Source organism: Astatotilapia calliptera, chromosome 14 (assembly GCF_900246225.1).
Source record: "Astatotilapia calliptera chromosome 14, fAstCal1.2, whole genome shotgun sequence".
In the NCBI taxonomy this organism is placed as follows: Eukaryota; Metazoa; Chordata; class Actinopteri; order Cichliformes; family Cichlidae; genus Astatotilapia; species Astatotilapia calliptera.
Genome location: NC_039315.1, coordinates 9047033 through 9065153, shown reverse-complemented (window position 1 = coordinate 9065153; position 18121 = coordinate 9047033). Strand labels below are relative to the sequence as shown.

Here is an 18121-nt window from a genome sequence, read left to right as displayed (position 1 = left end):
TAACTTTAGATGGATCAGACAAATTGAACACCATACGTAAAGGGCGTCACTCAAAAGTAATTCCACTAATTACCTTAATTACATTTTCTTTGCCAAGCAGCTATTATCAGTTTCAAATGCAGACAAGATGAAAATGAATATTAGATTCAGACATCAAAGGTTAGCTTAGCTGCGTAAAGCAAGAGACATGAAAGTGTATCACGTTTAATTTAAGATGTCAATCAGTGTGAAGGCTTTTTAATCTTCTGTAGTCTGAATTTCTACGAACATTATTGCTAAGGATTGTCTTATTGCATTGGAGTCACACTGGGTTAAATATGTACACTTGGGTTTTAAGGGGTATTTATTATTTTCTTCTTTTTTTTGGGTTGTATGGAAGCCCCAAACGCAATTTCATTGTTCTTGACAATGACAATAAATAAATAAATACTAATACGAAGACAATAAAATACTGTAGGATGAACTCTCATTAGGGGTGAGAAAATAGAGCCTCAAAACTATATTACGATGTTGCAAGAAAATTTGCAATACATAAACAAAAAAATACTGAACAACAATCACCATTTTTGAGTGTTAATAAAAGACGGGTATTTTCAATTATGAGCTACTGTCATTGATGACACATTGCCTAGTTAGAAGTGTGAACCTATTGAAACTTGTTGTCAGCAACAGCAACATTGTTGTGCAATAGCAGTAACACAGCATAAGTCAGTTGTAAGCACAAAAGTAGCCTGGGTAGTGTTCTTCCTAGAAACATTAACTACAAGTATAACTGACTGCTTAACACTTCAGTTTAACAATAACTAGCATCATTTAACTTGCATGTTGTGTTTTGGGTTGAGCTTTTTTAACCAGTTTAGTTCCATTCACTGTTTGCTCCTCCTAATGCTCCTCTGATCTTAGGTCCAGGCATTTGGTCACACATCATCCGCTGTAGTCAACGGTGTGTTTTTGCCTCAGGTGGAGAAACAAGTTTGTTTCCACCTTTAGTGGGAACGGTTTTCTTACATATTTTCCAAAGGACTGTGCTTTGTTGGAGATTGTTGAAGTGGCTTGCTTTCAATGAAATCGTGATTGTAAAATTGATTTCTAAACAAGAAGGTTGCACCTAGAACTAGCCTGTACTACCACAAAAAGAAATCCGTATGTAGCTCTATTGTTACGTGGACGTTTTTGTGGTTCTGCACTGATTTGAAACAGAAATAAATGCAGAACCACCAAGTCAGTTTTGTTGTTTTCTATAGCTTTCATTCTCTCCAAAACATAAAAAGTCAACATGAGTTGACAAAAACATAGAATGAAGTAAAACATTAAAGAAAAGCATGTTACCCTTCTTAGGGTGAGAAGTTCGGCCATCCGGGAGGGGCTCAGAGTAGAGCAGCTGCTGCTCCACATCGAAAGGAGCCAGCTGAGGTGGTTCGGGCATCTGACAAGGATGCCCCCTGGGCGCCTCCTGGGTGAGGTGTTCCAGGCATGTCCCACCGGGAGGAGGCCCCGGGGCAGACCCAGGACACGCTGGAGAGATTATATCTCTCGGCTGGCCTGGGAACGCCTTGGTATTCCCCCGGATAAGCTGGAGGAGGTGGCTGGGGAGAGGGAGGTCTGGGCCTCTTTGCTTAGGCTGCTGCCCCCGCGACCCGGCCCCGGACAAAGCGGATGAAGATGGATGGATGGATGTTACCCTTCTTAAAAACCAGTTGAAATGTGGCATGCAGATAGTGTAGTATAATAATACTGTATTTTTTACTGTGATACACAATTTATTCACCTCTATCTTTTCATTTGCTTTTAATGAAATATTTACAGCACTTCTTAAGAACTACAGAACCTCATGCCATCTTGTAACACAGTCTCTGCTTTAACTGTGTTTTAATGTACTGGTGTGCTTCAGTTTAAGTGGCATTTGTCTGATAAAATGCCATTTTATATCCTCAAGAGCCACAGTTGTCTTTTTTTAACAGCAATGTGTAGGTTGTGTTTGCTGCTTCACTCTGTGTTCAAAGTTTTCTTTTTAACCTAATGATTGTCTAAAGCAGTCAATATCTGACCTGAATGATGCTTTTGGAATATACTTGTTTGCTTTAGCTGTTTAATGTGGTAATGTAAGATACATGTGCACTTCGAGCTTGATTGTACTTGATGTTTCTTATCAGTTCAGAACCTGTACAGGCACTGAACACAACTTTTTTTGTTTTTTGTTTTATTCTTTTAATCTTAAACATGCCACTTTGATTCATTTTTGATGATTTATGAGAGATGAACACAGCCTTGAGCTGCTGATGCTGCTGTAGATGTCAGGGTATCCTGTGTTTCTCTGCATTAATACTCTGTGAATTAAACAGCCCAGAAACTTTCAAATATCCAAAAATTCATGAGTCCTATCGTAATAAAATGTAGAGGAAAACGCTGACCTTTGACACCAAGAATTAAGTCAGCAACTTGGTGCTACTGTGCCTTATCCTACCTGTGATAGCAGGGTATAAATAGAATGAAAAATACAGATCCAGTAATCTGCTATCTGCAGTACCTTTCCACTGCCAAAAGCTGCAGGTTTCACAGTGCTACTGGGCATTAAGCACAATGAAGTTAAATTATTTTTGAGGCCTGACAAAAATCCCCAGAGTCAAAGCTCTGAAATGTAAAAGTAAAGGAAAGAAACCCTTTATTTTACAAGTTACTTTGAAAAGTTTTGTGATTTACTTTGGTGTAACTAATCATATGTCTAATCAAATATTGAAAGCCAGTCATCCAAGCCAGAATCAAAAGAGGCTTTTCCCCAAGTAACAAAAGAGCACAGTGTCGGTACATACTGAATTAATCTAATCTGAACAAAGTCGAAGGATTAAAGGGAACATTGTTTATCATTTCACTATCCTTAATGATTCATCTCCCTAAATAAAATATTTACTTTAAAAACACAGAATATCAGAATGTTTTCATTTGGTCAGAAAACATTGCACAGAACATGAGGTCTGCTTGTTGTGAAACTCTGAACACTGTATTGATTTTTCTCCTTCTATCTCTAGTGCCAGTGATAAAGAAGACTTGGGAAAAGGACGCCTTATTTTTGGAGTACTACAGCGATCATGCCGATCCTTCAATACCAACCATTAATTTAGGTGTTCCAAATACTGAAAGGGGTAAGTTATCCTTTCACAGCCTCACTTTTCATCACACCAATCATCACTTGTACCGGCAGATACACTTACTGGCCTAGTATATTGGTCCAGGCTGAACTGGCTAATTAGGCTCAAAAGTTATACACCTTTCACCACCACATGAAGGGGATGTGATTCAAATCCAACATTTAAGGAGAACTGGAACCAGATTGAGCTGGAGTACTTTTGTCAGTGGGTATTTCAACTTTTCAGCATAAAAATCAATTTACTGTAAAACAGTGACATGAATAAAACTCTTCTCAGTTGGCAGCAGGAGTGTGCTGCAGTTTTTCTTTTGTAAGGCATATTTTTCTTTTAGAAAACTGGCTTTGTGCCTTCTGTTTGATATGAGCTTCTCTTGACCAAGAACTATAATTTTCTAACCTACTGACCACTTTAATCAATAATCCCCCGGTGACTTCTACCATCTCTAGGACTTAAATACTAGGTCACCTTTTTATGACTAGTCTTTGTTCCAAATATTTGTTTTAAAGCTGGTGGTTTCCTAAAGTTGGTTTATTTAATCATTTCACCGATGTAGCAGTTTCAGTGCTCGCACTCCTTTCCAATTTAATTCATGAACAAGTGCTGTTTATAAGATCTATACCCATTTCCCATTATTTTTTTATTTTTTTTTGAAAATGGGTATACATCATGTAAAATCCATCCTGCTGTACTGTATAATTACTTACCTGTGTCCAACATGCTTAATTGAAGTTTTGGATGTCACTGCCCCTTTAAATACTTAACAGTTTTCTACTTTAAATATTTAACAGTTCTCTGTCCTTTGTCCACTCTCCAGAGTATTTAAAGACAGCCCGTGTGCAACCACTCATCAAAAAATCGGGCCTCAATCCTTCTTACTGAAAAACTTAAAGAGCGATTACAAGTATTACAACAAAACTTGTATAGACAATTGTCTACAGCTTCTAGAAGCATTACATCTGAACATTTTAAAAGTTTTTTGTCAGGTTTAGTTTAGTCAGACACCACAGTAAAGATTTTGTGCTTAGGAAGGTAACAGATGAACTGCTGATACCAGTCACTGTTCTTCTCTGATGTTACTTGACGTAACTGCAATATTTTGACACAGTAAACCATAAAAGTTTGATCAAGGGGACAAAGCACTGAGCAGGTGTATCTGGAATGAAAACTTTTCGATGACCAGACAGAATTTTTCTACGGTGACCACATTGCTGCTTACTCTGTACTGTGGAGCCCCTCAGGGGTCTGTACTGGGACCTGCCCATTTGGTTTTTTTTCCAGTGCTATGCCAGTGACACATTGTTCTATCACTCTAATAAAATCAAAACCCAGTCCAGTCTTACAAATTAACTGATATTAAGAAATATTTTCCAAATTTTCTAAAATTAAACACATTCTTATTGTTGTGTCACACAAGCTTCATCCCAGTATGAATCCCCCCTTTTCCTTTACGAGTTTATGTAAAACCAGCAGTCAAAAACCTGGTTGTGCTTTTTAATTCTAGTCTCACCCTCAAGAAACATGTATAAGCAAGATCATCCAGTCCTGCTACTGCCATCTAAGAAATATGATCACTTCTGCATTTTAGTGAAACTCATCGATTGTCATCCATGCCTTTATTTTCTCTTGGTTAGATTAGACTTCAGATTGCAGCAGCTTTCTGACATTACTTTTAGAACTGATTTTAAGATTTTACTTTTTTTTACTTTTGGTGAAGGACTTTACTTTTAAAGTGAAGGACTTTACTTTTAAAGTCCTTCACCACCTGGCCCCAGAATATACACTCAAAGTGATGTTCCCATCTTAACTAGTTCAGGTGCAGATCCTCAGACACGATTAACTATTCCCACCAACTGCTTCAAGGCAAAAGGTGATTGAGCATTTGCTGCTAGGGCTCCTCAGTTGTAAAATGATCTGCCTGAAGATCTCTAGCTGGCCTTGTCTGTGTCTTCTGTTAAACCACTGCTAGTCTCATTTGTATCATTAGGCTTTTTATATACATTTTAACATAAATTTTATATCCTACTTGCATCTTATTCTTTTAACCTTTAGGTTATGTGTGTTAATTTTAATTTGTTCTTTACAATGGAACCACTTCATTCTCATTCTTATTTTGATGTTATACTCGAGTGTGGCCTATTTCGACTGATATGTAAAATGCTTTATCATTTAGTTTGTTTGTTTATTCTATGTTTCTGGGAAGCACCTTGTAACACCAGTTTTGATAAGTTTCATACAAATGAAAAGAATACAGTTTTTGAGCATAATTTTTCATTTCTGAGAAACATCAGCTGTTTCAAATTCCTGTTTACGTGTTTCAATTGCATCTACATTTAGAGCTTGGATAGGATAAGTAGCATAGATGATGTTCAGCGGTTAACAACAACTGGCTACACTTAGTAACAAAGCTCAAAGGAGGCTCCCGCAGGGGGTGCACCAGACTTGATTGACTGGGAAGAGACTCTGGGGCAGACCTGGTTTCTCTGCTAGAAAAATACATCCTCAGGTGGACTGAAAACCTTGCAATCCCCCTGGAGGGTCTTTAATCCAACAACGTACCAAGCTGATCAACTAAGGGAGGAACTGGGGGATGTTGTTGAGCTAAATGATGCAGAGCTGGTCTACACATGGATGGATGGATATATTTATTGTTGTTCTACCGAGAACAATAAATAAATGAAATGCAATGTAGTGTGCACTGAAATGATAAGTATTTTCAATATGGCTTAGTCCGATACTCTTTGCATCTACCTTCATCCTTAAGCGTCCTTCATTTCTGTGTGAGCAATAAGGTCTGTTTTGTTTTTGTTTTTTTTTGCAAAATAAGATATCTCAGCTAATTTATTTATGGTCCTTCATTTTTATATCAAGGATTTATTTATTTGTAACTTTTAGAGATACATGCACAAAAACTTACTTATTTGTATTTAATTCATCATTGCATCTGCAATGACAGAACCTGTCCAGATGTAACGTAATCATAGTAATGTTATAGAATTATGGAATGCATCACACTGGGTGTGGTAATGGGAAACGTGCACAAATATACAGTACATAGACCTGAAGAATGCACCAAGCAATCCAGGGTAGTTTACAAGAACGGTACAAACTCTCTGCTTTGGGCAAAAAATTATTCTACCTCATAGCCATCGGCAACACAGTGACACGAAAGACTCCGCGTTCTGTACCTTAAAAAGATGCTGCATTGGCTGTTGCCAGTTTAACTCCACTGTAGGTAAAACTTGTTGTTCAGAGCTCTGGTGTAGACCCGTGCCTCCCTTCAGTCACTGTCTCCAGGCAGCTTAGCACTTTTAACAAGGATGTCTCTTGCAACCTCTCGCTGTATAGATGTAAACTGCCACTGGGTACTTGCTAGTAAATTTGTACTAGTATGATGCAGATCTGAGCCTTCCAAAGAATAAAAGCCAACCTTCTCTAGCAAAGTTACTCTCTTATCAGTGCAGTTTGGTGTTGATATGCAACCCCCATACTTGAGAGCCGCCTCATCTCCACCTCCTCGTTGTAGATAGTGGCAGGTCTCACGCACTTCTTGCTCTTAAACAAATCCAAAATGAGAGCCTTTGCTTTTCAAACACTAAACAAATAGTTCTTCTGCACTGTCAATGCTCTCAGACTTCAGACCGAAATAATTTTGATTTTTTTAAAGTCAAACTTCAACAGAAGAAAAAAAAACGGTATATGCAAATCAGATTAAAGGATTTCTGGATTTCTATCATGCTGACGCCTCTGTTGGTTCTGTGACTTGCATTGGGGTTTAAAATAACTCCGCAAGAAGAATATGTAATTCTTACCTAAACAAACCTGCATCTTGTTAAATTTACTAATGCGGATGGGGAAAGTGCAGAAGTATACATCTCATAGTAGTAAAGTCTTAAATGCACAAGTTCTTAAGGTGACATAACTGGTGTACAGTTGGAGGTTGTATGTGTGAAGAGTAAAACAAGGTGACAGTGGAGTCCCATGGGCCCCCTCAGTGCACTCAGCAACTTATTATGCATTGCTAATGCACATCTGTTTGGAGTAGGGCCACGCTATAGTGAAAGTAATCCTCTTTCAGTTCCCTTGAAACAGTAAAACCACATCGATTTAGAACCAGTAAAATCCAAGAGAAATCGTTAAACATGCCACTACCTGATGTATATGGAGAGTGATTGCTTTGCTTAGGGGTAATTGAAAGTGTAAAAATGCTCATACATTACTCAGTCATGTTGAATTCATTGATGGAGATGTGATTTAAATCTGGAAACTGACTTTTTTGTTTACTTGTTCTTTTGCTGCTTGTCACTATCCACAATGAGGAGGTTTCTTACCATAGACACTGTAGCATATCATGTATTATTAATGTTGTATTGACTGAAATGTTTTTTTGGTTGTCCAGTCAGAACAACATCTAAATTCATTCAGACCAAGGGAACATGATCACTATATAAAGTCTAAAATATAAATATGGCTAAATACACTGTTGATAGTGTTAAAAAGATACTGCCCAGTGCTACCCAACAGCCTCCTAGTAGATGTACTGATGGTATACATGTGAACAAATACTAGGTGTTTTTCAGTAAAGCTGACGTCTGATCTCGAGCTGACCTCTGATCAAGGCCACTGAGATTAAAACCCATCCAAGATTTTAGTAGCTGCTTCTGTTGGATGAATTTGAAAGTCTTCCATCACCTCATTATCACGTTATCAAGATATAAAATACACCATCAGCCATTTACAGTTGAGGGGTAAAAACTAAGGTGCTGCCTACTGTAGTATACACGTAGACTTCATCTACACTAGCCTAGAAAAGGTCATGAAAAGTTGTCATTAAATTGTAAGGCCGCTATAACAGATTTGTATCATCTGCTTCCAATCAAACACGTAAATGGTTGTCTAAAGCTACAGTTTGTCTTAGTTTTAGTGGGCAAGCAAGAATAAATAAAAATGGATAATTAATTGCAGAGTGTGGAAGTGTTCCTTAGTCTAGTGGATCTGATCTTACCTAAAGATTTAGATCATTTATGTTAAAGAACATTTGTTTAATTATTGCCTAAAGCAGAACTGATATTTCATGATCATTTCTCTCTAGACAATAGAACATGGGGTAAGGGTAAGACGCCATTCACAGTCTGCAGACAGCCAACCAGACAAGCCTGCAGCTGGTTGTGCTCTGACAAAAAACTGAAATTGAAGCTGTCAGGATTCTCATGGAGTTTATTCTTTTGCATAAGTCAACACATTACCTTTATTACCTAAGAGTTGGTATGACTTGCCCCTGAGTTTTACACCTTGTTCCACAAAAGGGCAGTGTTGGCCAAGTCTTTCTCCCAGGTAATCTAAAAGAAAGTGCCTCCTTCCCTTCCAATTTTGCCTTCTGTGATGGCAGCAGTCCACGGTCCATCATCAAGGCAGGGGCATCTTCAGTGATTCTGGTAAATAGCCAGATACGTAAGCTACTGTCAGTGCATAATGTCAGTCAAACAGAACTAATAATAGGATTTACATCCTGGAGGATGTACGATAGATTGGATTTCTGCAGTGTGATGTAAAAGATCTAGTAAAAGACTTTAAATGAGATTGCCCCAGCCACAAACCACGACAACAGAAAAAACCCTCACTGATTTACAGTATCTATATTTAGAAATATGCAACAGTGTCGGGTACTTATCAATATGAGGACAGTGGCCATTACGTTATTAGATAAGAATGCAGTGAAATGAGACATAAAAGGAATATATCTGTCTTAAGGAAAGGAGGAGATGATCGGTACATAAAAAATTAATTTCCATTTCTTTTGCTCATTTCTTTCTTCTTCTTTCCCAAGGCCTCAAACTTTATGCTAATGATTGCTGAGAGCATCCTTGAAGTTCATCATCGTCAGGCATCGATATGTCAAGAGTCTGTTCATCACTAACATTGTTGCCTGTGCCCTCGGAGCAAATCTTAAAGCCATATCGTGCATTTACATGTGCACAAAGAAAATGAAATGCAGCATAAGCCATCACATTTATCAAGGAAAGAGGCACAGACTGGCAGACAGAATTATTGTCAAGAGTCCAATGTAAAAACAGATCTGACATAAAAGTAATTCATTCGCATTGTCCTGAAAAACAAGTTGATAGGTTTGTAGCTTAAACCAATTCGCTGGAACGTTGAAGACAATTTAATTACACAGCAAAAGCAAAGTTCTTTATGTTTCTCGTGCACGGGAGAGAACTGGACAAACGCCGTCCCTTCGCTTGACCCCAGTTGCTCTCGCCCGCTCCCCCGTAACACTGCTCTTTTATTGAGGTCACATGAATATACATAGGTTCATTAACATATGACGCCTACATACAAACAAAGAGTACCTTGCCTGTGTGTGTGTGTGTGTGTGTGTGTGTGTGTGTGTGTGTGTGTGTGTGTGTGTGTGTGTGTGTGTGTGTGTGTGTGTGTGTGTGTGTGTGTGTGTGTGGTCAGAGTGTGACCCCATAAAGACTTCCCTAAACCTGCTGGTCTGGAAGTCCAGCAGTTCCTCTAAACAAAAGGCACTTAGCCTAAAACAGACATAGATACGTTTATCCTACCACAAAACAATAAGAGAAGGTACGACCTCTCCCATGCTCCCAGGGTGTGGGTGTGAATGCCAGAACACTTTGGAATGCACACAAAGTCTCCACAGACTACTAAGGATCAAACCTCTACCAACATGACATTGATTATACAACTCTAAGCATATATGAGTAGATATTTCTAAGCATAAATGACAATCAACAATACAAATCTAACACAAGTATCCACCCAACTCAGAACTGTCTAGCTCATCATGCATCTGTCTGAAACCACAAAGAAATATTAAGTCTGGTGGAAAACCCACATCTTTACAGTATACATTTATTTTGAAAATGGAAAAATACACTCAACAGGCTGAGTTTAAAAATTTATATAGTCTGAGCAAGTGAGGCAGAGAATGATGCAAGACCTTGAAATGGAAAAGTGGCATAGGAACTTTATCAAGCAAGTACGAGTACGATTCACGGCCGAGTATGAACAAATACTTGGGTAAAAAGAAAATGTCAAAGCTGGGCCAAAGCAAAACTTTCTGTAGTATTATGTTCATATGAATGTAGCTGTGGTTGTTTGCTCTTTTCTTCTAAAGACTGCATTAAACATGAAGAAGAAAACTACTATCTATCCACGACCCTGATCTTCACTAAACTCCCACGACTAGATATAAGATTACCAGAGATCAGCGTGTTTTTGGATTTTATTCCTGTCAGCAGTTCAAGGTGTCCCTTCTTATTCTATATTCAGATACCAGCAAAAACACCTTGGGTGCCTTATAAATAAAACAGTAAGGCCTCAGTATTCTTTGTGATGCTTGCCACCAGAGATTTCCATGTCTCAGCTCTCAGCCCTGATGGTGCACATATTTGGATTCTGATGGGCATATTTCTTTGGTTTCTTTGTATTTGTTGTTTACTTCCACATCACTGTTTTTGTTTTCAGGAGTTGGCAGAAAATTTTGTTCCATCTGGCCGTCATGTCAAACTTGCCAGAGTAAAAGTTTGATCTCCGGGCTCATCATTCCAAACATACCTTGTTTTTTCTTTGAGATGTCAGAATGTAGACAAGGGCTTTCTTTTTTTCTTTCTTTTTTTTTGCTTACAAAGCTTTGTAGGACATATCTTTGCACTGAAAAGCCCAGAGAGGATTTTATTCATTGCTGTGCAATCCAAACCTTGAAGAGGTGAATCATTTTTTTTAACAGATCTTTACATGTGCGATCACCTGTTTGACCTGTGCAGTTGCTGACATGCATATGTAAAAGCAAACATACTTTTGAGGTGTCTTTGAGCAGAATGCAGAGCTGCTCTTTGTTTGCCCAAACAGTCCTCACTGCTGTCAAGTTAATGCAGAACTACAAGCAAAAGCTACAAATAAAAAGCCCTATGGTCGTGCTTATTTTTCTTACCTTCTGAAAAGGCCCCTATCGAGAGAATAAAACTCTAATTAGTTACTTTTTATCTAAACGTAGCTTGAAAATCAAGTCTCGTATGCTTTCCTAAGTTAAACATTGCTCTTTCTGTAGTTAACAACTGTGACTATTGGTTAGCTTCACTCCTTTCAAATCCAGTCCGAATAATAAATGACTATAATTTTTGTTGCTACTGCCTTGTGCCTGCGTTTGTGTGCATGAAGGCATCTGTGCATATAAATAACTGTTTATACCAACTGTGATTTTCTTCCTAACAGGGTCATTTATCTTTGTAAACCAGATGGTCAATATGTGATTAAGTCATACTGGCCATTCTGTTGATAGCATGTCTGTATTTGCAGGCCACTGTGGAAAAACATTTGCAATTCTTCAAAGATTTCTAAGCAGCGCTGTGCCGGACACAAAGTGGCTCCTCATTGTGGATGATGACACACTTATCAGGTATGTTCTTGTCATTTGGAAATGTGTTTGTTTGGGATTTTTGTGGCCTAAACTCTGACTGTTTGACTGACATTTATTCATAAAATTTCTACCAGATTCTGTCTTAGCTGTGAAAAGGTTGAAAGAGAGAGACGCTCGGAATGAAGTCACTTTGTAAAAATGAGTTCTAGAGATATTACCATCCTATCAAACATCTAAAAAGCTCAGCATACAACTTCATGTCCAGCTGGCTTCACTTTCTGTCACGTTGCCTCTTCATTTGGAAGCCTCTGGGTGTTTAAAATAGCCTGAGGGAGCGCAGTTAATTCTCCCTCTAGATGAATAGTTTTTTAGGTGTGTAGGCACCAGAATGTGCGTATGATGATGATGATGAGTGTGTGATTAGTTTGAACTGTGCTTCCTCCAGCATTCCCAGACTGCAAGTCTTGCTGAGCTGTTATGACTCCTCTGAACCAGTGAGTCTGGGGGAGCGATACGGCTATGGCTTGAGCCAAGGTGGCTACAGTTACATAACAGGAGGTGGTGGGTGAGTTAGTTTCACTGCTCAAATGCTCTGGGAATGATGATGATAGAAGATTCAGGGGCAGCAGAGGAACTATAAAGTGTGTAATAAAAAAAACGTAATCTGTAATTTACAGATAAACCCTTTCAATTTAGTTTAAAAGTGTGGTGCTCCCCTAAGGGAAATGAGTTTGGAGACTGCATTGCAGTAAAAGAACTCAATAAAAATATGAAATAAAACCCCACTGAATCACAAATGGCCATCAGTTGTTAAAGCAGGTGAAAGAAAAACACCCAGAATTTAATTAAAAATCTGATTTTAGTGCCATTTTGCTTACATCAGATGTAAGATCATAAAGTGGGCAAAAAGCAAAAGTGGTAGTTCACTTTTATTTCGACAGCACAAATCTCACCTATTTGGCAAAATCTGTGCTTTAGATACCTCTTGAGCTGTGAGTGAGCTGTGTGAGAAACTCCATTTAGGAACACTTCAGTTGCTGTGACACTTCACAACACTATAGCTGCCAGTTTTCTGAAGAATAATATCTAAAAAAAAAAGACCCATTCTGAGTGGCAATGAGCGATTTTTCTGTCAGCTTAATATTCATTTTGTCATCTGTAATTGTTTCTCTTTTCATTGAATTGTCGCATCATTGTTACGCAGAGCCAATTTATATGAAAAAACCCATCTCACTCTCAGCTCATAATTTTACTCTATTCTATTGCCCTCCCCCTCAATTGAATGAAACACGCATAATGGACCTTAAAATGATAGTGGAAAGGCATGCATATATAATTTCCTGGCAAAAAAAAATTCCTTCTAAATTGATCATTTACACTTCAGATAAGTGTGTTATGTGTGTCTTTTACATGCCTTTTTGTATGTTTATGCGTTGCTGCAGTATGGTGTTCAGCAGGGAAGCTGTGGTGCGACTTCTTAAGAGTGGCTGCAAGTGCTACAGCAATGACGCGCCAGATGACATGGTGCTGGGCATGTGCCTCAATGCTCTTGGACTTCCTGTCACACATAGTCCTCTCTTCCACCAGGTTGTAATCATACTCTCACAATACATTCTTTTTTGTGTGAAGAATATAAGGATTTTTTTTAATGTCAATAATCTTTTTTTCTTTAATGAAAAATCTCTTCAGGTATAACGATAAAGGAGATTTTACATTGAGATATGTGATGACTTTTAAGGAACAGACCGTGCAAAGGAAGCCACATTTCTTTTTAGGTGTTTCAGCCTCATCATCTGCAGGCAGACTGAGAACTGGCTGATGTCTGATTTTCAAAAGCCCTGTACACCTACGCAGGATTTTTTTTTTTTGTTTTTCTGGTTGATTAGGCACTGCATATGCTAAAGTAATTTTCTATCACAGGTTCTGTAATTTCAAGCTAGTGAACGGTGAAACCATCCACATTAGAGTTTGTACTTCTGAAAGTGTGATGCAGTCTGAACCTCATATTTACCATCCTTTTCTCCTGGTTCATTTAGGTAAGCTGAGCTCTTAGAAAATTCCTAGTTGTAATTATGGGTGCGTTGATGTGGACTGTACTTACAAATCAGAAACCGGTAATTACAGCATCACTAATATAAACGTGCAATGCTCATCAATACGCCTGAATGAAGGGGGTGCTACGCAGACAGGTTGGGTGACAGCATGGGGGCATAAACACAGGAAGAGAATAGCTGAGGTTGAGGATACTGTTGACTGATATGTCACGGCATGTCAAATACATAAGACTGGAATGTCCACCAGCAACCAGTAGTGAGCTACAAAGCTACGGGTGACAAGCAGAGCGCTTAACATGTGAATAGGACTTATTGTGGGTAGAAGCAGTCCTGTGGGATTTCTAGGGTATGTCCACCCTTCTCAGTGATAAAAACATATTTACACTTCACAGGATATTGATCTTTTTTATCCAGCAATGCTTTGCTGAAAGTGGCAAGACAGAAAAAAATTGGAAGACTTATAGCAGTCTCCAAAACAGCTAGATAGCCTTTTTCCAAAAAGAATAACAGGAGATTTTTTTCCTTTGACTTGCTGTCTTCCTGTTATGTTTTAGTGACACCTTCAGAAACAAGGCAGAGTACAATTGCACTGGTGCTTCTGCGGTCGGGCATCATTACAGATGCGTGTGTTTAGGTCAAACAGTCAAAAAAAGGAAGAAAGCGAAATCGTTCATCCTTGCAAAATCATTTTCATATCATCTCATTTCCATGACATTGCTGTTTGCCTGATGTTATCCAAACATAGCTATGGTTGAGAAGAAGAAGCTCTAAAATGTTGCTAATACCATGTGTGATTATGTAACTGTGTTAAATCGGTTTTTAGACCACTTAATTTCCTACTGCTTCTTCACTTCAACGTGTACATCATGTGTGTACATTGACAGATGATATTTATATAATCTGCCAAAAGCTTATGTATAGGCCCGATGTGAAGTATTCTTCTGCTCAGATCCCCAGGAGTATAAACATATACTTATAAAATCTCGTCATGTACATTTCATAATCTATAAATAACTCATGTTTCGTCTTTACATGCAGTTTTCTTCTTTCCAGTCTTAAGTCTGTCTTTTTTTTTTATTCACCATGTGAGGGAGTATAGCAGGCATATATATACCTATATACAGGTAGGGTGCCAACAGGGCACCACAGATAGTGGGCATAAAATATGCCTATAGAGTGGCATGTCATGCATTCATAGATAAGCACATCTCTTTGTAGGTCACACATTTCTTGTGAGATTCCAGTGTTACTAGAGCCAATCAAAATCACATGTATTGCTCTAGTACATGGGAGAAGGGGACAAAAGGCTGTGCAGTCTGACATAAAACAAAAGGGCCTGCTGATTCCAGGTGGGAGGTGATTGTTTCACATCCAAAAGTGCATTTAAACCTGTGCATTTGCTGCTCTGATATTCCAAAATGGCTTTAAGTCATTTCTCACAATCGTGAAAAAGTTAAATGTCAAATGAGTCGCTACACCACAAGCATGCATGACCTATAATTAGACATCGTAAGTGTTACTTTCTCTATTTTCAGGAGGCATCTGAACAGAAACTCGTGCTTTCATACCTTTTCTCCTACGTCTCCTGAGACAGCTTCCAAATATAAATTACCATGCTTAATCTTACCTTTCAGGCACGCCCAGAGGACTATGCCAGAGACTTCCTAGCTCACCAGGTGCCCATCTCTTTTCATAAACACTGGAACATTGACCCCATTGCTGTCTTCAACAAATGGCTTAAGAATGACTTCACAGCAAGTCAAGATGAACTGAAAAGTGGAAAAACTGAACTATAATGAATTTAAGCACATAAACTAGCCTGTATGAATACTTTTATATGTATATACAGTGTGTGTATGTCGAGTGATGGGAAAATTATCAGTTCACAGATGTAAATGTTTTGTTTTGTTTTTTTGTAATGTTGATGTTGAGCTGTTATAAAGAAGGACCATGCGAGCATGTGTCCGTGATTTAATATTTGAGTGTTTTCATGACTGAGTTGCATGTTATGGTTGCTGTCAAATTTGGGAATATGTGTATATTTATATCTTAATCTAATACCTTATAGAGGAGCATATCGTTTCTTTGGAGAAATGGTGTATTTTACAATGATCACTAATGTTGTACAATGTGCTCTATTTTGTCATAAAGGCATTAATATTTCAAAATATTTTGCTTTTTGCTTTCATTTGGGACCTATTGCAGGATTTAGTCTAACTGGGCAATGTATAAATGATGAGGTTGTTAAAGGTTAATTAATGCTATGACTAAGATGGCAAAACTACAATATGAGCAGTCTCTTCTGTGCAGCTACAAAGCAGCGTGAATTCTCTCAGAAGCATTGTGAAAATTTGTGCCCTTAAAATGTTTACTTTTTAAAAGAGTCCTACTGTGCACAGACAACAGACAAACATCTTATTTTTAAACTTGTCTATTTACATTGTGGGTTTTTTTCATAATCATCTATTTCTCAAGGTGTTCTCCTTCCTCATAGAGACACAGGCACACAATTTCATTGCCATACTAACATAAAGAAGGTATTAAGAATAAATGTATTATTTAACAACATCAAAACCAATTCATTTTCATTTTTTGTCTATCTCCTAATTAATTGGTGGACTAAGTAATTTGCTGACTATTATTAAAGGTCTTTGAAAGACCTTGAGCATGCAGTTGAAAAATTAAACTTTTCCTCTACTGGCTGTTTGCCAACTTGAAAAATTAGCTGTAATGTTTCATTCTCAAAACACTCGGAGTGACTAGTAACGGCCAAAAAAGCTTTAGAAGACCGGTGGGTTATGAAAGGCTCGATATTTATTACGCTCGGCTAATGAAAATCTGAAATGTTAATAAAGGAAAACTCATTACCATCTCTCAAATGCACACTGTAAAACAGAAGATGTTCCTCTCTTTACAGATCTTTTCTGCACTAAGGTGCTAAATTTACACCGTCCTAATAGCACAGCGGGCTGGTGCAAGTTCATGAAAAGTCTAATGGCTTCAGGCATTTGAAACAGTGCAATAACTCAAGCAGACATCCTCTAACACACCTATGAATTGTAACCTATTTGCAGGAAACAAATTAAATTCCTAGTGGGACTCACCCACACATGGAGTGATGAGTGATGGTGAAATGGTGCTGTGCTCAGAGGGAAATCCTCTGTGTAATTCAGAATAGTATGTCAGCAGCAATATTCTGGCCAGGTTCAACTTTGTCAGGTGGTGAATTTTGCTTTTTTGGCTTGTCTAAAACATTGAACTAGATGGATGACATTCTCCAATGCCATGTTAAGCTTGCATCAATGATTTTACAGGATACTACTGAAGTTACATACTCAAACCCTTTTAAAAGAAATTTAACCAAAACGCCTTGGGTAATCCTAAACTGTAACCTCCCCTGAAGAAAAATCCAGTTTTTACTGGAAAAACCGACATGATTTAGGATCCTCAGAGGTAATAGTTGTACAGTCTACAGAGTTGAGTCAAAACCTTGCTTGAAACATCAGCTTTAAAACTAGAAACATTGCAGAAAGATGGCCATGGAGTCAATGCTGGGAAAACAAATCAATATCTGGATGTTTGGAGGCAGGTGATGGTTCATTGCCTCAATTTTGCCAAAAGCATTTGGTTAAAATCCATTACAACACTTATTTACACAATTAAAGATATATATTGTAAATTCCTGGGTTTAAAAATTACATTTTAAAATGATTTAAGCTATTGAAAGAATGTAAAGAAACAGCTGCCATGACTTAATATTCAAAGCATGTATGTATTGTTTTGGGGCTGTATCAGCTCAAGTTGAATGAGGGCTGAGCTGTATTTTGATGTAATATCTCTTTGTATCACAAGATGGCGTGATGAATCGGTGTAACCTATTTTTAAGCATGCAAGATGTTAAGAACACATTATTTCCACCACAGTCTGAAAATGGAAAAGCCTGTTTCCATTTTCCAAACGGGAGTATCTGAAAATACGTAAAGGTTAAGCAGCAGCGCATATCTGAAAAACACTATAACACACCAGCTAGGAAAAGACTGCCCCCTGGTGGCTGAGATTATAGTGAAAATTTTGCAAAGAATAACAAAAAGTATGTTTAACGTTACCATACATTACATACATTTCTTGGAAAAAAAGGTTTTTTATATATAAAACCATAGCATTTATACTGTAAGTGACTCATTAACAACAGATAGGAATATTCTATTTTATGTTTACACAAAGCTAGCCAGTAAAACCATTTAGGCAGTCATCCCATAGGGCTGCAATGCATTGTATTAACACTGATAATGGCAATTATTATAATTATAATTATGCTCATCAAGCAATGATAATTTCTGATGATGTGCGGTTTGCTGTTGCTTTTCTCAGTACATTTAAGGAGGAGCAGAACTATCTCGAGCCCATCTGAATATTGAGGGAATCTGTGATATATATTATAACTATGGCCTTGATCTCACACTCTCTTTTTGCACCTATTTATATTTATATCTCCCTTTTAAGCCGTTCATTGAACAGAAGGTTTAGCTCGTCACAAAATT

At 37.9% G+C, this 18121-nt stretch overlaps 1 protein-coding gene across 1 annotated transcript in view; it reads left to right on the top strand.

The window, feature by feature from the left end:
• b3glcta (beta 3-glucosyltransferase a) overlaps positions 1 to 15748 on the top strand; it is an 81389-nt gene extending 65641 nt beyond the window's left edge. Inside the window, exons 11-15 of the mRNA XM_026191752.1 lie at positions 3027 to 3140; positions 11466 to 11565; positions 11972 to 12091; positions 12969 to 13113; positions 15215 to 15748. Coding sequence (XP_026047537.1) covers positions 3027 to 3140; positions 11466 to 11565; positions 11972 to 12091; positions 12969 to 13113; positions 15215 to 15376 — 641 coding nt within the window. The 3' untranslated portion in view covers positions 15377 to 15748. The remainder of the gene's footprint in view (positions 1 to 3026; positions 3141 to 11465; positions 11566 to 11971; positions 12092 to 12968; positions 13114 to 15214) is intronic.
• The last annotated feature ends 2373 nt before the right edge of the window (positions 15749 to 18121 follow it).